Source organism: Cervus canadensis, chromosome 7 (genome assembly GCF_019320065.1).
Source record: "Cervus canadensis isolate Bull #8, Minnesota chromosome 7, ASM1932006v1, whole genome shotgun sequence".
Taxonomy (NCBI): Eukaryota; Metazoa; Chordata; class Mammalia; order Artiodactyla; family Cervidae; genus Cervus; species Cervus canadensis.
In genome coordinates, this window is record NC_057392.1 from 12,463,618 (window position 1) to 12,486,886 (window position 23,269).

The 23,269-nt window shown below is 47.6% G+C and overlaps 1 protein-coding gene and 1 non-coding gene across 2 annotated transcripts in view; one reads left to right on the forward strand and one right to left on the reverse strand.

Moving 5' to 3' along the window:
* Positions 1–23,269, forward strand: part of KY (kyphoscoliosis peptidase) — a 50,669-nt gene that overhangs the window by 12,403 nt on the left and 14,997 nt on the right. The window contains exons 4-8 of the mRNA XM_043474346.1: positions 6,610–6,684; positions 8,635–8,697; positions 12,155–12,237; positions 15,903–16,011; positions 18,749–18,866. Coding sequence (XP_043330281.1) covers positions 6,610–6,684; positions 8,635–8,697; positions 12,155–12,237; positions 15,903–16,011; positions 18,749–18,866 — 448 coding nt within the window. The remainder of the gene's footprint in view (positions 1–6,609; positions 6,685–8,634; positions 8,698–12,154; positions 12,238–15,902; positions 16,012–18,748; positions 18,867–23,269) is intronic.
* LOC122445714 lies at positions 15,651–15,757 on the reverse strand. Its single transcript, XR_006270658.1, has one exon. It is a non-coding gene; the product is annotated as a U6 spliceosomal RNA (small nuclear RNA).

A 23,269-nucleotide genomic window follows, 5' to 3' on the forward strand; every position in this document is an offset into this window, starting at 1 on the left:
GATTAACAGCACCACTTGGGGCAGAGCCAGGAGGGGGCCTCAGGAAAATGTCAGATCCCGGGAGCGGGGGCCAGGGAGAGGCGAGGCAGTGCAGGAAGGAAGAGGTGAGAAGGGGTGACTGATGCCTAAAGGGGTGACTGGCTGGTGAGCTTCCAGCCAGGCGAGTGCCCAGTGGGAGACTACCTCAGCACCCGCATCGGAAAGGGCTTAAAGAGTTTTGATTTTCAGCTCGCTCATTCTCTGACAGAGCGACATGGCTGGATAGGAGTGGTTGGAAGTACCTGGACATTAGGAGAAGTTTGGGAAAGAGGTTTGTTGTTGAGCCCTGGTAGTTCAGCTGGTAAAGAATCCACCCACAATGCAGGAGACCCCAGTTCATATTCCTGGGTCGGGAAGATCCCCTGGAGAAGGGATAGGCTTACCCTAGAAGGGATAGGGATACCCACTCCAGTATTCTTGGGCTTCCCTGGTAGCTCAGCTAGTAAAGAATCCTCCTGCAATGCGGGAGACCTGAGTTTGATGCCTGGGTTTGGAAGATTCCCCTGGAAAAGGGAATGGCTACTCACTCCAGGATTCTGGCCTGGAAAATTCCATGGACTATATAGTCCATGGGGTCACAAAGAGTCAAACACGACAGTGATTTTCACTTTCAAGCCAATAGTCAAGTCAGCTTTGCAGCTTCTCTGTAGTTCTAGAGACTGTTGCAGCTGAGCATTTTCCAAATTTTGTTTGATGAAATAATGCTGGGTCAAGAAGACTTCTGCAGAACTTCTCAGATCGTTGTGTGATACGACCTACGAAAGAGGAGGAAGTGGACATTTTTCTCAAATCCTTTTCCTTACAAAACATCTACTGGGCAAGTATAGCTTGGCACCCACTTTGAAAACCAACTCTGAGTGTTCAGGTGGAGAAAGTGGAAAGGCAGTGGTGAGTAGACCCGTGCCCCGGGCATTGTGGGAAGACACACAGGTGTCATTTGCTGTCCATGGCGATGGTAGCAGATCCTCTGACCAGAGCTGAATGACGCTTTGAACTCTGAAACACTTAACATCCTCATTGTCAAGTCACAGGCTGATTTTCTCTGCCAGTGAATGTGCTAGAAACTATAGTCAAAATGAATGTTAACCCCTTCAAAGTAATCCCTTGGAGGCCACTTTGTATCTTTTAAACTTGTTTAAAAATTACTGTCCTTAACATGCAGAGCAAGGTTATGAGCTAGGCAAGAAAGTCAGTATTGTTATTCTGTGAAAACACATTTAGCAGGCAAAGGATTAGTAAATGGAGCTCTTATGAAATCAATAAGGAAAAAAATACCACATCAGTAGGAAAATAAGTGATTTACAAAGTAAGTTTAAAATGGCAAATAGGTGAAAAATACTATACTGAAAATTTAACAAAATACACAAAAACAGTGAGATGTCACTATTAATTGATTAAAAAAACTTAAAGGATTAATGACAATCAAATGTCAAATTTTTACATTACAAACCACCCCAAAATTCAGTTCCTTAAAACATTTAACAGCTCACGAGTTTACAGGTTGTCTGGACGTTCTTGGCTAAGCCACACCTGGCTGACTGCAGGTCTTGGCTAGCCTCACCCCTGTGTGTGGTCAGTGGGAGGGTTGGCCTCACCTGAGATGCTCTGCTCTGCTCCCTGTGGTCTCTCGCCCTCCGCAGGCTAGGTTAGGAGCAGTGGCATGGCCGTTGTGGCTGGAATCCCAAGAATGGAAGTGGAAGCAGCGGAGTCTCTCGGCATAGGTTCCAAGCCTGCACAGCGTCATTTCATGCTAACTGGCCAGACCACATCACCAGGCCAGCCCAAATGTGGGAAGGAATAAAAGACCTCTTTTTGGAAGGAAATACAAAGTATTGTAACCAATTTTACCATTAAACACAGAAAGGGTGAGCAAAGTAGACACTCTCTTACACTGTTGAGAGAATCATAAAATCATTCATGAGATTTTGCCAATATCTAACAAAAGCCTTAAAAATCTCCATACCCTTCAATACATGTTTAAGAATTTATTGAAGAAACCGCTTTGAAGAGTGTGTAAAGCGGTGTGTCAGAATGTTTAGGTTTCCCTGGTGGCTCAGTGGTAAAGAATCTGCCTGCCAACACAGGAGATGCAGGTTCGATTCCTGGGTCAGGAAGATCCCCTGGAGGAGGAAATGGCAACCCACTCCAGTATTCTTGCCAAGATAATCCCGTGGACATAGGAGACTGGTGGGCTATAGTCCGTGGAGTCACAGAAGAATCAGACACAAGTTAGCAACTAAACAACATCAGAATGTTCATCACATCATTGTTTAAATAGCAGAACATTTGGGAAATCTTAAATATCCAACAAAAAGAAATTTCTTCTTATGATTATAAACCATCTGTAGAATAGAGTACTATGCAGCCATTTAAAATGACTTGTGATTATATTCAGTAACATGTAATGTAAAGACAAGTGAAGAAAGAAGGATACAAAAGCATGTTTATTATTATCCTGCTTTGCATTGTCATCTATTTAACATCGTTCTGTATCGCATAAGTTCTGTTTTAATTCTACTTTTACTTTTGCATTTGATTGGTATTTTTAGATTTTTATATTAATTTAAGTTAGCACACAGTATTGGATTTTCTGGTCTGCAGTTCTGTGTGTTTTAACACAGCTCAGATTCACGTCACCACCACCACAATCAGAATACAAAGCAGTTCTGTCACCCCCAAAATTCCCTTGTACAGACTCTTTGTATAGATTCACATCTTCCCATCACTCCTAAGAGTATTGTTGAGAAGTACTGCTTGATATGGCTGTACCAAAAGGTGTTTATCCACTCACCCACTGAAGGACATTTAGATGTTTCCAGTTTGGGGTAATTATGAATATAGCTTCTGTAAGCATTTGTGTACATGTTTGTGTGAATGTAAAGAGTTTCATTTCTCTGGGATAAAGGCACAAAAGTATACTTGTTGAGTCATATGTTAAGCACATGTTTTGTTTTCTAAGAAACTTCCAAACTATTTTCTAGAATAGCTGCATCATTTTACAATACCACCAGCATCTGTGAGGGATCTAGTTTCTCTGCAACCTCATCAGCATATAGTATTATCATTATTTTTTATTATTGCTCTTCTAATAGATGTGGTATCTCATTCTGCTTTCAGTTTGCATTTTCCTAATGGTTAATCATGTTGAACATCCTTAATTTCTTATTTGGTGAGATATCCATTATTTTACCCATTTTCTAATTGGATTGTCTTTGCACTTTTGTAAAAAATCAATTTGCCGTATTTGTGTGGGTCTATTTCTTAATTCTATTATGTTCCATTGAGCTATATATCTATCACTTTGTCAATATCACACTGTGTGATTACTGTAGCTTTATAGAACATCTTAAAATCCATTGGTGTCCTCCTATCTTTTTCTCAAAATTAACTTGATTTTTCTAGTTGCAATATCTTTCTATCTAAATTTTAGAATCATCTGGCCATATCTACAATCTACAAAATTCCTCCAAGGAGTTTAATTGAAATCGCATGAAATCTATAGATGAACTTAGGGAGATTTGCCAGCTTGACAATACTGAGTCTTCCAATTCATGAACATAACATATTTCCCTGTGTATTTAGTCAGTCAGTTCAGTCCCTCAGTAAGGTCCGACTGTTTGTGACCCCGTGGACTGCAGCACGCCTGGCTGCCCTATTCATCACCAACTCCCGGAGCTTGCTCAAAGTCATGTCCATCAGGTCGGTGATGCCATCCAACTATCTCATCCTCCGTCGTCCCCTTCTCCTCCTGCCTTCAATCTTTCCCAGCACCAAGGTCTTTTCCAGTGAGTTTAAGTCTGCTTTAATTTGTTTGATCATATTTTTTAGTTTTCAGCATAAAATTCCTGCATTTTTTTTTAAGATTTACACTTAACTATTTCATTTTTTGGAGCCTTGGGAAATAGTCATTTTAAAATTCTATTTCTAATCATTTATTGTCAACATAAATATAATTGATTTTGAGGTGCTGGCTGACCTTGTATCCTGTGACCATTCTTAAACTTACTTTTTTAGTTCTAGGAAATTCTTGTATAGATTACTTGGGATTTTTCCACGTAGACAGACATGTCATCTGTGAATAGCAGAGTTTCACTTCTTTCTTTGTAATCTATATGACTTTTCTTTCTTTCTCTTTTATTTCTACTATTTCACTGGGCAGAACTTCAGTACAGTGTTCATTAGGAACAGTGAAAGTGGCCATCCATGCCTTGTTCCAAATCCAGGGGGGGAAAGATTTCCATATTTCACCATTAAATATGCTGTTAGCTCTAGGTTTTTGGTAGGTGCCCTTTTCCAGATTAAGAAGCTTCCTTCTATTCCTAGTTTCTTGAGAGATTTGTTGAGTGGGTGTTAAATTTCGTCAAATGCTTTTTCTGTATCAACTGATATGATTGTGTGGGTCTTATTTAGCCTGCTAATATGATGAATTACAATCACTGATTTTTCAAATATTAAGCGAACCCAGCATTCCCAAAGTGGTATATTATTCTTTTATTATACTGCTGGATTTAATTTTCTAATATTTTGTTGAGAATTTTTATGTTTATGTTTACAAGGGATATTGATCTATAGTATTCTTTTCTTATACTGTTTGTTTGGTTTTGGTATCAGATTGATGATGGCCTCATAAAATATATATGAAGTATTTGGTGCTCTTCTATTTTCTGAGGGATCTTGTGATAAATTGAATTTTAAAACTGACAGTTTTGTTAGAATTTGCCAGTGAAACCATCTGGACCTGGTTTTGGTTTGCTTTTTGTTTGTTTGTTTTTGGTAAATTTTGAACTACAAGCTTAGTTTTAAAAATACATATGGGAAATTTCAGGTTGTCACTCCTTCAATGAGTTTTGGTAGTTTATAGCTTTCAAGGAAATGGTCCATTTAAGTTGCAGAAATTATCTGTATAGAGTTATTTATACTATTCCTTATTATTCTTTTAGTATACATGGGATCTATAGTGATAACCCTCATTTCATTCCTGTATTGGTGTCTTGATTCCTGATTTGTGTCTTGTCTCTTTTTTTTGGCCACTCCAGTTAGAGGTTTATCAATTTTACTAATTTTTTTCAGTGAACCAGCTCTTGGTTGTGTTGATTATTCTGTCGTTGTTTCTTCAAATATTTTTCTGCATCACACTCTTTCTTCTCTATTTCTGGGATCTCAGTAACATGAGTGTTAGATCTTCAGGTACCATCCCACAGGTTCTGTTCACTGTTTCTCTCTGTTGTTCTTGTCAAGTAATTTTATTGATCTCTCTTCAAGTTCACGGACTCTTTTTTTGCTCATCTCTATTTTGCTATTGAGTATATGCAGATATTTTTTAAACAATTGTATTTGTCAGTTCTAAAATTTGTATTTGTTTCTTCTTTTTATCTTCTAAGTTTTGCTAGTACTTTGTATCTTTTCATTTATTTCAAGATTATTTACCTCATTTTTTAGAGCATGGTTATCATGGCTGTTTTAAAATCTCTGGCTAATAATTCCAGAATCTGTGTCACCATAGGGTTAGCATCTGTTTATTTTCTTTCCCTTTTTAAGCTGATATTTTCCAGGGTCTCTCTATACTAAGTAACGGGATTTTAGCCTTTGCCAGATCTGCCCTCCACATGCACCACACAGCAGCCAATCAAGGCATTGTTTTATACCGTAGTTTAGTTCTCAAAGACTGTGATATAATGCTTAGGATGAGTGCATGCACAATGTGAATGAGATCCATTCATGTAGAGGTGACCACAGGAGTTCATCCATAACTTTATGGAATTGCTGTCTTGATCCCCTCCTCTTTACAACCCACTTGCCAGTCCTCCAGCCCTAAATCTTGAGGCTTTAGCTTTCCTACTCTTCTAGGTGCATCTCTGTGTCTGCATCTGGAAACAACCAATGGAGAACAGAGAGGGAAAGAAATCAACGAGTATTTTCCCCTACACTCGAGAATCATAGCTTCACTGGTAACCACCTCCCCTACAAAGACTTAGGTGTCTGTTGGGCCACCAAACTCACTGCTGCACTGATCCCAGCAGAATTTCCCTGGGGGCTGAGTCAGGAGATGAAAGAAAAAAGGGAAAAAACAAGAGAGGGTTTCCTCCACTATGACTCTTAGAGTTCTCCTTTCTCACTCCACAAGCCAAAAGAAAGAGCTTCTCTTAGAGCACTTTTTCTCTGCATCCACTGTGCCTTTCTGTGTTTGGGGCTGCCTTTGAATCAGTCTAGGTAATGCCATAGGGGAAGGGAATGGTCAACTCTGCCAATTTGATGATGCTTTAAATTCTAATCTTCTTCCCCAGTTTACCTTCTATCATTTGTTTTGGAGTCCTCAAATAGTCGGTCCATTCATTCTTTCCAGTGCATTGAGTAGGAGAGACATGGTGGAAGTTGTTTACTCTGTCTTGCCCAGATCTGGAAACTGTCTGCTTATTTCTTGCTTTGGGGTTTTGTAAACAAAAATTATCTGCATATTCAAAAGAAAGTTCTACAGCCAATTGTGTGTTGTTGTTCAAACATCTGTCATGAGACATTGCACCCTTTTCTGGCAGCGTCTGGCTAAGAATATCACCTCCTATTCCTTTTCAGGAACACAGCTGACTGTGGAGGTCCACCCTCGGGATGCCATGCCCCAGCTGTTCAAGAAGTTCTCCTTAGCTAAACGTACGTACATACAGGGCTGCTCATGTTTGAAGGGCTGGCACAGAGGGTTGGGGCAGGTGGAAGGGCCAGAGCCCAGCTCGGGTACCTTCTGGGGGAAGGAGAGGAGTGACCTGGGCCTACACACATGGAACCAGCAGAGACATGGCAGCTTCACCCTGGGACATTCTCTTCTCCACACTCAATAACCCCTGTTCTTGGGTCACACAAGGCATTTAGCTAAACATGAATTTCATCACAAGAAGTTTGTTTTTCTTAAACACCGTGTATTGACTGCCTAAAAAGTGGCATGCGCCGTGCTAAGCACTGTACATTCAATAAGTTTTTACCTCTTTGACATACACCAGTATTAGCCCTACTTTTTAGATCAGCAAAGGCTCAGAAATGTGAGATAACTGCCTGTCTCCTGGTTAGGAAGCAGGTCAGAACCCAGGTCCAAATGAAGCCCATGCCCTTAACCACCATGCCTGGCTGCCTTCCGTGCTGTGTGCACAGGCCCAGACCCAGGCCTGCGGTGTCTCCACCACTCCCTTCATGGTCCTTGCCCTGTATCTGTCCATCCTATGGCTACACAGGGGCCTGGGGAAACTCCAGCCAAGGAACAGAGGCTTCAGAACAGCCAAGGCTGAGGTGCACTGCACGTCTACTTTGGGGGGGCGGGGGAGCTGCAGGGCAGGTCCCTTATGGCTGCCTGGTCCTACAGGCCGCAGCAGCCAGGAGCTCGGGAGGGCAGACCCTGGGAGTCAGCTAGCTGGATTCAGATCTCAGTTGTGGGACCTCAGGAAAGTAGCTTAACCTATCTTTTGTACTCAATTTCCTCATGTACAAAAAGAGGAAAATGATTCAAGGTCCCTCAAAGGATTGCTGTGAGGTTACCTGAGATAGTCAATAAAGCACAAGCCAGGCAATAGTAGGTACACAAAAAATCTGGCTACTATTTTGAATCCCTATCACTCTACCAAAGAATGTAGATGGGAACAAAATATGAACATAAGAAAGTCAAGGCTCACTGTTTCTCAGAATGGTCTATGTACATTTGCAACCTTCTATTTTTTTATTTACAGCCAACAATGACCCTCAAGGGCAAAGAATAACTTCCCTTGGCACCCCTATCCCCAGCTCCTCCTGGTTCCATCAGGGACCTACATCTTCCTGACCTGGTTTCAAATCAGCAAGAAATTCTCTCCTGTTGTTTATGGAGTCTAATGACAATTAGTGACCATTCTGCCTTACTGGGCTTCCCTGGTGGTTCAGATGGTAAAGAATCTGCCTGTAATGCAGGGGACCGGGGTTCAATCCCTGGGTCATGAAGATCCCCTGGAGGAGAGAATGTATCACTACCCACTCCAGTATTCTTGCCTGGAGAATTCCATGGACAGAGGACCTGGTGGGCTACAGTCTGTGGGGTCGCAAAGAGTCAGACATGACTAAGCGACTAACACACACACACACTGCCTTAAGAGTCCTGCATTTATAGATTTGATTGCCCTGAACTTCCTGAGGAATATTTCCCCTCTTTCCCCTTTCATGTCTGCTCTTGGTCAGTTCTTCTCATGAGGTCATCTGGCAGTGAATTGACTGACACCCGCAGGATCTCCAGCTATGGTCCAAGACGGCAGGAGCATCCAGTGTGGAGGCAGGAAGAGGGACTCCAGGCTGGCCTGCTGAGTAATCCCAAGCCTTGATCATCCTAGAAAATTCTTTCTCTGCTCACAGACTGAACTTCTCTTTCTTGTCATCCCCCATTGGCTCTCAGTCCTCCGTGCCTCACCAGAAAGCCCAGGGCAATCCTAGCAGTGGTTTGGTGGTGGGTGGGGATGAGAGCAAGAATCCTGTGAGAGGGAGAGTGAAGTTGAGGGGTCAGAAGGAAGGACCACCACACAGAGAGTCATCTGTGCTTGCCTTTCTATTTCTTCTCAAGTGTCTCTACTCCTGACCTTTGGGATATTGTAGGTTTACAAGTTGATAAAAATGGAAACACAAGACCCCGGCAGCCTGGAGGGAAAGACACCCACGGTAAGTTGCAAAGCTTTCTTGGGGTTGTTTTCTGAGATTAGGTTAGCCTCATGAGCCAATCTGCAGTCAGTTGGAAATGGCTCACTGGAGCAGTCCAGCTACTTATAGCTGGGTATCTGGGCCCATCTTGGGGCTCAGGGGACAAGAGTATCATGATTGATTAGCAAAGTCTGCTATGGACATAGGTGGAGAAGTGGAAAGCTCACACATCAGATGTGATCCCAAAGCTAAAGCATAGACCCCGCCAATAACAAGGCAGCCCATTATGGGAAACATTAGAACAGAATTCAGAATTGAATTAAGTTTTAAAGCAAGTGTCTGTAAGGTAGGAGGCATGTGAATCAGCAGAGTGAGACAGGGGAAGAAATCCTGAAGGGGTGTGGACAGCCTGGGTTCGAATCCTAATTTTGTTCCTCACTCACCTTACCATAAAGAAGGCTGAGCGCCAAAGAACTGATGCTTTCAAGTTGTGGTGTTGGAGAAGACTCTTGAGAGTCCCTTGGACAACAAAGAGATCAAACCAGTCATTCCTAAAGGAAATCAACCCTGAATATTTATTGGAAGGACTGATGAAGCTGAAGCTGAAGTCCCAGTATTGGAAAAGACTGTGATGCAGGGAAAGATTGAGGGCAGGAGGAGAAGGGGGTGAACAAGGATGAGGTAGTCGGATGGCATCCCCGACTCAATGGACATGAATTTGAGCAAGCTCTGGGAGGCAGCGGAGGACAGAGGAGCGTTGTGTGCTTCCGTCCATGGGTCACAAAGAGTCGGACACACCTGAGCAACCGAACAACAGCAACAGCACCTTCCCTGGGCCTCAGTTTCCCCCTCAGTAGACCAGATGGCATCTAAGGCTTGGTGCAGTTTGTTACTTCTTCCTATTGTTTTACTTTAAAATTAGAATAATTTAGTTAATGCCACTGGCATTTTAAATGTATTTATGCAAAATCATATTCAAATCTTACATAATCTGCTCAAAAAGTAAATTTAATGAGGCATAAATCATTATGGGTATTTTTAATGTTCAGATATTGTAAAACGGAACCAAGAAAGGGTAAAACTAATAATAGGGTTTTCAGTCCCACTTTAGAAATGCCATCCTTCTTCGAAATGGGGGCAGGGGAGACCTCATTTGCAGAGTTGAAGCTTGTTAAACGTGGAAGTCCATTTCATATCCACTTAGGTCACCGTGACGGCCCTTGTCAGAGGGGCAGGAGCCAGAGTCCATGGGCAGAGAGAGCACTGAGCAGTGGGGAGCTCAGCAGGGCCTGCTGCTGCCTCCCCGCCCCTTCTGAGGGCCCGGCTGGGTGAGGGCCCCGTGGTGGGCCACCCCGGATAGGCTCTGAGGTCGTCTGAGTGATCAGAGGGGAGAAATCCCGGCTCTGGCATGAGACAGGTGAGCCGTGATGGCTCTGGGTTTCCAGGGAGCCCTGGGTTAGATTGTATAGGACAGGAGGCTGGAGGCGATCGGGGCTGGGGAGCCAGGGAAGGTCTTGGTCCTTGTAGAGGGGCAGAAAATGAAGAAAGAAGACGCTGGCTTGCTGAGCAAGGCCGCAGCCTCAAGTAGAGTTTGCACCGCCTGCCCATCCACCGCGCACCCTGCCCTCTCTTAGGACAATAATAGCCTCAGATCCTGGTGTGTCAGAAACTCCCCACCCCGCCCCATGTGAGGACTACTGCAGCGGGTCAGCAGGGACTGAGGGAGCAGACAGAGGTGGCCAAAGCCAGTCTGAGATTGAGCAGGAAGAAAAAGGCCTCGGTCCTAACAGGAAGGGGCCCGCATCAGTGGGGACACGCAGAAGGATCCATGTGGCCTGCTCCTGATGCTGAACTTGACTGGAGCCTGGGATCTCCTCTGTGGCTGGACAACGGCCAGCTCCCTAACCAGCTGGCAGAGCCTCACATGCAGTGCCAGCCCAGGGAGGGTTGCAGAACAGCTTAGGCCAGAGCTGGTGGTGACACCTTGTTCCCACCAAGGAAGCCACCGCATCCATCTCAGTGGGAACAGCAGCTCTGCCTCCAAAATGCTGTCTCCAGCTCTTTTACACTGACTTACAGCCCTGGTTGACTGCGCAGCCTCCGTGCTTGCTGCTCTGCGCCTCCTGTAGCTTGTGTCCTCACTTAAAAACATTTAATAAATTATTCTTCTGCTTAAACTAAAAATAGAGGGAGCTGTCCTCAAAGGATGTATGGGTACACACGCGAGCAGTCCCACACTGGCCACAGAGGTTTTATATCCCTGTTCTGTGCTTGCCTGCAAAGGACCCCCTCTTCGCACCCTTCCAGGGAGCAGAGCATCTCTAACCTTACCACGTGATCCACTATCTCATTCACTCCCCCAGGTACCCCAAGATACATGCTTGAGGCCAGGCTACTGGATTCAGCAACTCCCAGTGAAGGGGCGGCCAGCCATTCCAGGCCGTGTGTAGTCCCACCAGGCACTTTCCCCATCCCTCTGCTCCTTCCAGGCTTCCTGTCATGTCCTGTGGCCCCAAGAGCACCCCTCACCCACCCCTCTCCATCCTGACATGGCAGAATGAGAGTTGACCCCCTGGATTGGGGGATCAGTGCCCCTTTGGCTCCATCCTCCTCTCACTCCCTCCCTGACCTCTCACTCAGGTTGCCTGACTTTGGTCAGCCTGGACCTTGAATGAGAAAGACCCAGCCAAAGCCCAGGCTCTTCTGTGGCCTGGGGGAGGGCTTTGCTGCCTGTCCATCCTTGGGTTGGTCTGACCACTGATCAGTTAGCTCTGCAGTAGCTACCTGAGTCTGTCCTGTGTCTGGGCTCCCTCTGAGAAAGGCTGGACACAGGTGAGGGATTCTGAGACCCAGCCTCCCTTGGGGGATCCCCACAGTACCTTAGGCACCTCTTGCCAGAACTCTTAACTTTCTCATGGTGCACGCAGTCAGTCTCTAGCTGATCACAGGCAAGGGAAGAAGCCTGTCTGGGTGCCATATGCACCTCACCCCATGGAGACCCAAGTGGCCAAGAACCACTATGCCCTCCTCCAACACCCAGAGTGCCCAGCAGCACATCTACCCGGGCACCATGGCCAGGCCATCAGGGGCCAGCAGCATTGCCTGGATGCTCCCCACAGAGCACTCTTTCTGGAAAAGCTAGCAGAGAATCTACAGAAAATTACCTGGTAGGAGAAGGGATTCTATAGCAGTCTGCTTGGGGCTGCTGAGTTCATTGAGGTACAGTCTCTTTACTGCTGACTTCCCGGGTCTCCTTAGGGTCCCTGTGAATCTCCCAGAGAACTAGAGGAGTTGTGACAGTTCCCAAACCTGTTTGTCTGAGAAACCCTTCTAGGAGATCTAGCTCTTGAGAGCAGTGTTTCAGTCAAGGAGTCATGCTGAAGGTCAGGCAGTCATGGCTCCTCACAAAGACAGGGAGGCCTGCACCAGGCAGTCCTTGGCCAGTCTCAGCCACTGACCAGTCTCCCTGTGTTTCCAGCCTACCCCTGGGATCGCTCCAGCCTGAAGTCCATGCCCCTGGACCTGCGGCAGTTTGAGAAGCTGGACACCTATGCCTCACAGGTAGGAGAGCCGGCCCCTCTGCCTGTGTGCCCCCCACCCCTCAGGATGGCTTGGGGTGTCCTGACCCAGGGTGGCAAAGCCTCTGCCCGACCCTCGTGAGTGTATCCTGAGTCCCTTGGGTAGGTGGTCCTGAGTGCCTTTCCACAGCGTGTGGATGGGCGACAGAAGGCCCAGGACACAGGCCACTTCATTCCCCCACCCCACCTACACTCCTGATGCTCTCACCCTGGGCCATACACCTTGTCCCATCCCCTTGGTGGACACCTCTGATTAGCCCTGTCTGTCCTCCCCTACCCATTTGGGCATTATTGTTGCCCAGCCCTGCCAGCCCCAGCCCATGCATGGAGGGAGTGAAAGGATGGGGGAGGACCATGAATGCCAGAACCCACGTGACTCCAGCCGTCCTCACCCCCGGAGCACGTGGGCAGCTGAGCTTCCACACCTCTGGGCCTGGGCACATCTGGAGTGGGGGTGGGGCAGCTACAAGAGCTGGAGCACTAAGGACATACTGGGGTCCTGGGAGTCAGGCAGGAGCCTCACCACAGAGTCTGATTGGAGCAGCCAAGGAGCTGGACCCATTGCTAAGGTCACAGTGAGCCACCTAGGCTAGTAAGCCAGGAGCTCATTGTTGCCATAGAAAAACCGCCCTGGGGTGAGCACACAGTGGGTACTCAGGAAGCTTGCTTGTTGAACTGATGAGTGATGATAGGCGCTTGGGTCAAGAGAGTCCAATTCGAGGCAGGGACGTCAGTAGGAGGACCTCTAGCTGTCCTGGCTGGATGAGGCATCCCTGGATGAGGTGGAGACATTGAGAACAGAGAGGAGCTGGAAGCAGAGAGGGAGGGTCCCTCCCCAGAGTGTGTGCAGTGAAGTGAAAATGGGGAGAGGGGCTTGCCTGTCTCTGGGCCGGGTAGTGGGGGACTGGCAGGGCAGATGCTCGGCACAGGGAGCAAGGAAGCTGGAGCATGTGTCAGGGGATGATGAGCCTTTTGGGATGCAGTGAGCTCTGGTGCCTGCGGAAATGACCACTGGGCAGCTGCATAGCCAAGCCTGGACCCGTATCCAGGCTGGAGAGAAACCCTTGGGCCAGAAACCCTGCCTTGGGAGCCGTCAGATTCAGTCAAGAGCTGAAGCTCTAGAGAGGGCATCATCTTGGGGAAGGCAGGCCGGGGATCCAAAGGGCCTGGATCTGCCTGGGGCCAGGCAAGATCTGGAAGGATCAGTGTTCTGGAAACTGCAGGCATGGTCAACAGCGTGGGCTGTTCACTCTGGCCAGGCGAGGCTAGCACAGGCTCTTTTCCATTCTTCAACATTGAAGTCCTTCTTCCTTCTTGGTAGGGGGCAGCTCAGAGGAAGGCTGGAGGCCTCAACTTGACTCCAGCATGCTGAGGGATAAATGAGGGTGTAAAAGGGGAGGGAGGGGAGAGAAGACCCCACAGGAGCCTGGCAAGGAAGGAAGGCTAGATGTGGGCAGGCCTGTGAGAGAGACTGGGAGGTGTTTTGAAGAGACATGGCTGACAGGAGAGGATGGGACGCCCAGGATAGGAAGGAAGAAGTGAGAACACAGCCAAGCAAGGGCACCGCTTGAGGAAGGGAGAGCAGGCTCTGCTGAGGCAGAGACCTGGTCTGGAGGCCTACAGAGAGGCTGGCTGAGAAGGAGGGAGGTCTTATTGGTAAGAAAGCCATGCCTGGGCCTTGCGGAGTCTGAGGCCAGGTCTTCTGTGAATTAGGGAAGGAAAGGGAGGACATCCAGAGTCTGAGCAGGGTGGGGTAAGTTGTCACAGCCTCCAGAATGGATAGATAGACCGCTGGACAGGCCTGGAGAACAGTGAGTGAATGGAGACCAAAGAACCAGAATCCACAGAACTGAAGCCAGGGGTTAAGTCAAGAGTCGGCCAGACTATAATGTGGGCCTACAATGTGTCGGGTGTGGTTCTAGACCCTGGAAGAGGGACAAAGACAAGGACCGTGGGGTTGGAGCAGCTGACCAAGGGGGGACACGGGAGGGGCCTGGAGGTCTCTCTGTGGTCAGAGGGTGGATCCTGGAGATCCCGTGTGAACAGTGGAAACATGCCAGGAGAGAACAGGTCAGGAGGACCTCAGGTGGGGGCTGCCCGAGGTGTGGACAGCCACTACAGAAGTAAGCATCCAGGTGCCCCTGCTTCTAGAAAGAGTGATCAGGGCTGCCTTTCCAGCAATGCCAACCCTGAGGGCCCCTGCTGGAAAACCTAACTTGTTCTTTTTTCTAAATTACAGTAAAATATATGTGACATAAAATCTGCCATTTGAATCATTTTTAAGCATACAATCCAGTGGCATTAGTTACACTCCCAGTGTTGTACAACCATTGCTATGGTCTTCTTCCAAAATCAGCCTAAATAGGAACTTTGTACCCATTCACCAATAACTCCCCATTCTCTCTCCTCCCAGCCCCTGGCAACCTCTAATTTATTTACTGTCTCCATGAATTTATCTAGTATTTCATGTAAGTGGAATCATATACTGTGTCTTTTTGTGTCTGACTTGTTTTACTTAGCATCATGTTTTCAAGGTTCATCCAAGTTGCAACATGTAGGAGAACTTCATTCCTTTTCATGGATGAGTAATATTTCATTACATGGATATACCATATTTGGTTATCCATTCATCTCTGATGGCCACTTACATTGTTTCTACCTTTTGGCTATTGTGAATATTGCCCCTACGAGGACTGGTAAACAAGTATCTGAGGATCTGTCTTTGTTTTTGGGGTGTATATACCTAGGAGAGGAATTGCTGAGTCACATGGTAACTCCATGTTGAAATTTTTGAGGAACTACCAAACTTTCCCACAACAGCTGCATTGCTTTACATTCCCACCAGCAATGTACAAGGGTTCTAATTTCTTCACATTTTTGCCTTTTGTGTGTGTGTGATTGCCTACTTTTTTTTTTAAACTACAGTCATCCTAGTGGGTGTGAGGTGGTATCTCACTGTAATTTTGATTTGCACTTCTCTAGTGACTAATGATAAACATCTTTTTATATTTCTATTGGCCATCTATGTTTTTGGAGAACTGTATATTCAAATCCTTGGCCCATTTTAAAATTGGGTTTGCTTTTGTTGTTGAATTACAGGCGTTCTTTGTATATTCTGGATATTAAACCTTTATCAGATACATTATTTGAAAATATTTTCTTCCATCTGTAAGTTATCTTTTCACTTTCTTAATATTGTCCTTTGATGCACAGAAGTTTTTATTCTTAAGAAGCTCAATTAATCCATTTTTTCTTTTGTATCCTGTGCTTTTAGCATCATATCTAAGAATCCATTGTCAAACCCAAAGTCATGGTGATTTACCACTGTGTTTTCTTCTAGGAGTTTTTTGGTTTAAGTTCTTTTTTTTTGAAAATGATATTGATTTTATTGCATCAAAAAATATGGAACGCTTCACGAATTTGCGTGTCATCCTTGCGCAGGGGCCATGCTAATCTTCTCTGTATTGTTCCAATTTTAGTATATGTGCTGCCGAAGCGAGCACTGGTTTAAGTTCTTATATTTAGGTCACTGATCATTTTTGGGTTAATTTTTTACATGGTATGACGTAGGGGGTCCAACTTCATCCTTTTGCATATGGATATCCAGTTGTTCAGGCCCTGATATAGTACACCCCTCCCACTCCCCAGGTGACAGTCAAGAGCGGCCTCGAGGAGCTGGTGAGTGACCTGCTCCAGGAGGCCCACAGTGAGCTGGAGATTGTCCGTGCCATCTGGATCTGGATCTGCCACCATATAGGTAGGCCCGCCTGTGGGGCCACTGGCTATGGGACACCGTTCCCAGAGGAGCATCTCTGGGCCTAATTCCATCACCAGTGTGTGTGCAGTAAGATGGAAGGTGGAGGAGAAGGGCTCCCAAGGTTCAATAACCAGACTAAGGAAGGTTAACTCATATGCACCAGCTGTCCATGTTTACTCCCCCGAGTCTGTGTGCTCCGTGAAGGGCCAGGGGTGGGGATCCCACCTGGCCCTTTGCCCACAGCCAGAGCTGAGGCCCCTCACCCAGCCACAGCCTTCCCTCTGTCCTCCCTTCCTGGTCGACCTGCTCCACAGAGATGAGAACCCAGAGCAGAAGGTCATCTCCAAGAGAGAGGTGTCTGGGGATGAGTCAAAGTTGTTTGAAAAGTTACTGAAGCACCAGAGGTTTCTCAAAGCATCCATGCCAGGAAGGGTGGGCACCCCTCTGCCTGTTCCTTACTCCCACACCAGTGACCTTGCCACCACTCTCAGCCTGGTCTCCAAGTTCTGAGAGCCAGGGGCCGCGCAGCTGCCCCCAGCTCTGCACAGGGCCCCCTCAGCAGACTGACCAGCTCAGGCCAAGCCCCAGGAGGTTGCAAAGGGGAAGCTGGCTGCTGCCTCCTACAGTCCATGGAGAAGCCAACTGGCAGGATGGACTTCTAGTGACTTCCCTGTGACATAGCAACCAGCGGAGATCTCCTGCCTGCTGTCACTGGGCTTTCCTTTTGTCCTCCCAGAGCAGCAGTTAGGGATGCAGCTTAGAGGAGGAACTTACCTGATACAGGTAGGCCATGTGGCCACAGGACCTGAAGAGCCACCTTCTGCCACGTCAACCTCAGCAGTTCAGCCTGGGCCTAATAAGGGAGCAGGATGGGAATCAGAACATCTATGACTTTATGTGCTGCCCCCACCCTCTCACACATACACACACACACACACACCCTCACACATATCCTCACACACCCCTCACACATATCCTTACACACACACACCCCCTCACACACACACACACCCTCACACACACACACACCCTCACACACCCTCACACATATCCTCACACACACCCTCACACATATCCTCACACACACACCCTCACACACACACCCCCCTCACGCACACACACACCCTCACACATATCCTCACACACCCCCTCACACATATCCTCACATACACACACACCCTCACACACAAACACACACACCCTCACACACACACACCCCCCCTCACACATATCCTCACACACCCCCTCACACATATCCTCACACACACACACCCCCTCACACACACACACACACACCCTCACACACACACACACACCCTCACATACACACACACCCTCACACATATCCTCACACACACACACACCCACACACACACACACACGCCCTCACACACACACACACCCTCACACATATCCTCACACACATCCTCACACATATCCTCACACACACACACACCCTCACACACACACACACCCTCACACATATCCTCACACACACCCTCACACATATCCTCACACACACCCTCACACATATCCTCACATACACACACACCCTCACACACAACACACAACACCCTCACACACACACACACACACCCTCACACACACACACACACCCTCACACATATCACTCACACACACACACCCTCACACACACACACACACACCCTCACACACACAACCCTTCACACACACCCTCACACATATCACATACACACACACCCTCACACACACACACACCCCTCACACAATATCCTCACACACAACACCCCCTCACACATATCCTCACACACACACACCCTCACACACACACACACCCTCACACATATCCTCACACACACACACCCTCACACACACACACACCCTCACACATATCCTCACACACACACACATACCCTCACACAACCTCACACACACACAGCCTCACACACACACACTCTCACACACCCTCACACATATCCTCACACACACACACACACACTCTCACACACCCTCACACACACACACACCCTCACACACACACACACCCTCACACATATCCTCACACACACACACATACCCTCACACACCCTCACACACACACACACAGCCTCACACACACACACTCTCACACACCCTCACACACACACACACCCTCACACACACAGACACCCGCGGGCACATGTGGGCACACACACACTCCCTTTGTGGCCTCAAAGGCCACAGTGATTCCTGCCTCAAGGCCTCACATAGGCCTTAGGCTGTCTTGTTGAGCAAGTACAGTGGCCTGTCTCCTCTCTGGGACGAGTGTGATCAGTAACTCAGCATGCTCCCTGTGGTAGTGTGAGGCCCTGGCCTTGGGGCTGCAGCAGGAGCGGGGGCGCAGCCTCACTGGCTCTGCTTACAGAGCTGTGCGCTCATGGGGACACGTGGGCAGAGCCCCCAACTGCCCAAGAGATGTGTTGGTCCCCCCCCTCCCAGCCCCTCCTCAGAGACCTAAAGAGCCAGGTGGCCCCTTCTGCCAAGGCCTTGCTCTTCCTCCCACCACCCAAGGGCACATTTCCCAGATACCGCCCAGCCTGGGGCCCTGTTCCCTTCAGTCCGCAGCAGCCTCTCCTGGGCCCAGGGGAGGCCAGCCCACGTGATGCTGGAAGCAGAGCAGAGGGCGGGGGCAGTGGGGTGGACCCCTCTCTCCTCTGCACCAGCCTGTTCATCTCCAAGGACCTGGCTCCTCACAGCCGCCTCCTCTGCTCTCCAGAATACGACATCGAGGCTGCCCAGGAGAAGGACCGCCAGGCCTTCAAACCCACCGCCATCCTGCAGACCCAGAAGACCAACTGTGACGGCTACGCTGGGCTCTTTGAGAGAATGTGCAGGTACAAAGAGGTCCCAGGCTGATCACCCTGACCCAGCACCCGCCCCTGCCACCTGCCCTGTGCCTTCACCCACGCACTGGGCCTGAAATGGGAGTTTGCAAACTCTGCTCTGAATCCAAGTGAGTCTTGAAAAGGTCAATTTCTCCCTTTTTAACACCAGCATAATTGACTTTGTACCATCTGCCGGGCTTCGCGATACATTAACATAATGGCAGATGAATGCACAGAGATAATTTGGTTATAAAAGGCCCTTTTTCCACCTTCTCCCATCTCTGTGCAGCTGAAGGTTAGAAGAATGGCAGATCTGGGAATGCCAGGACCGTGGCTGCAGGCGCCAGGAGGACTATGAAAGGCTGTCCTCGGGGCTGGTACAGGGGCCTCTTGGGAGAACAAAAGTCCCCCCACCTGAAAAAAATTTGTCCGTTGGAAAAGCTGAATCACTAGGCAGCAACTCATCTCTTGGAGCCTTTGGACTCTGTTTCCATTGCTCTGGGAGCGAGCACCTGGCCAGGATGCCTGGAGCGGGGTGCGGGGAGGAGCGTGGGCAACGCAGAGGTGGTGAGAGCAGGCGAGTGGCTGCTAGGGAAGGCACTGCTGTTTGGAGACCTCACTGCTGGTTCTGTGTGACCTGGGGACAGGCTCCAGGCTGGGGGAACAGCTGACCCCACAGTTTCCTGTGCCCACTGTCGAAGTTCTGCCACGTTCCTCCAGGAACAATCAGCCAGCCCTGCGGACCACTGCAACGCCCCTCCCCAGAGCGGGTAGACAGACTGCACCCACTGCCTGTGCGGGCCTCTGGGAGCGAGTCCTCTTAAGCTCCCAAGCGTCAGCCGACCAGGACTGCAGGGGGCAAGTCATCAAACCAAGAGTAGATACGATAACTAAAGCGTCCACAGGCAGGTAGTGGTGTGACAGTGTTGTACTGGCCATAGGATGTCCTGCTCCCAGGGGGACACACCACCCACTCCGGGCCTGACCCCCAGCCCTCCAGGCTCCCACCCTCATCACCACCACCCAGCACAGACACGCTGCTCCATCCCTTCTGTTCCCTCTCTGCTCTTCCGGTCCCTACCTCCGAGCCCATCCCTGAGACCACAGCCCCAGAGGAGACCCGAGGGTCAGTGGGTAGAGGATGCCAAGCCCTCTGCAACCCACCCCCCAACACACATTCCCACACTACCCCAGACCCAGGCACCCCACATACAGTCAGGGCTTCCAGGAACCAGGGTCCTCACCAGCCCCCTGCCCTGGCTCCTGGGCCCTAGGTTCTGAGCAAGACCAAAAGCTCACACTGTCCCCATAACGTCCTCCGAACTGCAGCCTCTCTTCCCTTCCAGCCCTGTCCCCTCTGCCACTGCCCGCATTTCTGGCTAATCCTGCTCCATCCGCTTGCCTAGCCTCACGTTAATGCGCTTCAGGCCCCACCTCTCCTTCCCCAGATGCCGTCAACAAACCTATACACCAGCCCAGGTCCTGCTCAGGCCTTTATTTGATCACTTTTCTAAATTAAAAATAAAATTTAACTCTAGGTGATTTATAAAGTGCATAGAAGAAAACAGAAGAAAATAAAGTTACCTGGAGTCCTACCAGTTAGAGAACACTTAACACTTTGTCCTATTGCCTTCTGGACTTTGTTCTCTCATATAGGCTTTGCCTATGATCATTTCTTCTTATAGGTTTTACATGTCTTCATGTCTCCCCCACCTTCTTTCCCTTTGAACATCCGTCTCAGAATCCTACACACAGTAGGCCCTCAGTGACAGGAAATTGACAGGATATTCCTCGCAGATTTGCATGAGCGGACCTTCTCTTTTTAAATAAGGGAATAACCCTCCATCTGTGCTCAGCTCTATTTGAACCTAGCACCTTTCAGAGTGTAATTATTTTCCTCTTAATTTGCAAATTTGAAAACACTTGGGGTTTTAAGTCACAGAGTATATTTTTTTATCCAGTAGAAGTCTTCCTAGCATGGTATGGAAGGACTGCCAGATTCACAGCCAGAAGGACTCTTCCAGGCCTCAGTTAGTTTGCGAGTCCTTGATTTCCAGTCCTTAATGCCCCACTCATTAGTTTTGTTCCCTTTAGAAGGCACTAAGCTTCTGGGAGCCTCAGTTTTCTCATCTGTACACAGGGGACCCCATTGCCTACTGGCAGGACTAAAGAAGAACTTGGGGGATATTATTTTTAACCCTCCCTGTCCTCTCAGTATTGGAGTGTCTTTGCTCTGTAGAACTTTCCTACATACCACATAGACTCACGTAGGCTCAGAAAATTGACATTGGCCTTGAGTGGAACTGTCAACTCTTTGGCCTGGTCCAGAGGCTTAACAACAATGGCCACTTTCTGGCCTGAAGCTATCATTAAAAGACCAATGTTTTGCATCATTTAAAGTTATGTTCCCACCTGGCAGTTACCCTGTGAAATACTCTCCACATAGCCTGGGATATTTAACAATAGCTCACAGTTCTCTGAATTCCTTTAACTTTGGCTTTAAAGATCAGTAACCTCAGCCATGCGTCTTTCCTAAGTCCTCTTCTCTTTAAAATAACTGCTGAAGGTTTGGTAAATTCGTTAGCAGATCCCTTAATAACCAAGGACGTGTAATCCACACTTGCTGATTTATCCCTGCTTAGTTGTCAGAGTGGCCTCTTAGCAAGAGTTGTGTCCACATAGCTGGCATTACTTCTACCAGTCCAGTCTGCCTCCTTGCAATGGCCTCATTAAAGACTGATTTAATAAAGTAATTTGGTGGGGAATTCAGATATTTTTGCAACATCATTCATTTCCTCATCGTCTTTCTCAAGTAACCAGTGTGCCTTTGTTGTTAGCGCTGTTGCTTGTAACTGCTGGTCCGATTGCTTTGTGACGTTCTCTCGTCCAGCAATCATGTCTCTCCTTTTGCCTCAGTTCCACGACAGCCTTCACAAACTCCACTTCATTTCTTTGCGAGGGTCATGCTTAATTCCCCAGAATTCTGCCAACAAGTCAGCCTCCAGTGCAATTTCTTCCCCTGTTACCAGGGCGCTAACACCACCAGCTAGCAGATTTTCCAGGGACTTTTGAGAAAGCTAAGAGCTTATTACCAGTTTCAGGCTTTGATGTGGAGGAGACTGGCTGTCACCAATCAGATGTCAGTCTGTTTCCCATGCATCTTCCAGCTGTCACAGCGGTGTGCTACTGCTCCGCATCATGTCCCAGACGATCCCAGAATATCACTTGGTTCCAGAGGCCCTGAAAGCTGGATATACAGGATAACCTTAAATTATCTCCATCCTATATGGCCTCTGAAAGGAACCTCTAAACCCCACCACCCTTTTAGATACACCAAAGGACAGTGCTCAAGAAGATGAATTGCATCACTGTGGCAAAGCAGTCTTTAATTTTACTCTGTATACCACTGGAAATTTATGGATTGAAATAAATCTTGCTGTGCAAAGAGGCTGGTGCAATGCAGATCCTACTGAACTGGGCATCAGGACCCACAAGTCCTGGCACTGCCTTGCCCTCAAGCCCTCTGTATGTCCCTAGGCAAGTCAGCCTCCCTCTCTGAACTGCTGACTCCGCACTTGTCAGAGAGGAGACCCTGAAGTCAACCTCCAAAGGCTCTAACAGGCCTGTGGAGTGAGAATTATTACCATGATTACAGTTACTGACCTCACTGTAAGCGGGGGAGTGGCATAAGGAAAGGAGAAGAGGACCATATAGCAGAAATATAAACTGCCAAATTTATAACAAATCAACTACATAAACTGTGAAACATAAGTCATGGTTATGCATGTCATGCTGCAGTGTAGAAACCACAAACTGGGTTTCCCTGGTGGCTCAGTTGGTAAAGAATCCTCCTGCAATGCGGGAGACCCAGATTCAATCCCTGGGTTGGGACGATCCCCTGGAGAAGGGAAAGGCTACCCACTCCAGTATCCTGGCCTGGAGAATTCCATGGACTGTATAGTCCATGGGGTTGCAAAGAGTCGGACACACTGAGTGACTTTTGCTTTCACTTTTGTTTTGGAATTATATATATACTTAGTTTTTATTTAAATATAGTTGATTTGCAATGTGGTGTTAGTTTCAGGTGTTCAGCAGAATGATTCAGTTATACATATATATATATATGTATATATACATATATATATATATATATATTCATTTTTACATTCTCTTCCATTATAGATTATTTTAAGATATTGAATATAATTCCCTGTGCTATACAGTAGGACCTTGTTGGTTATCTATTTTATATATAGTAGTGTGTATGTTTTAATCCCAAACTCCTACTTGATTTCCCCCTCCTTCCCCTTTGGGAACCATAAATTTGTTTTCTGTGACCTTCTTGAGGACCATTTTGGGAACTGCTGCTGCTAAGTCACTTCAGTCGTGTCTGACTCTGTGCGACCCCATAG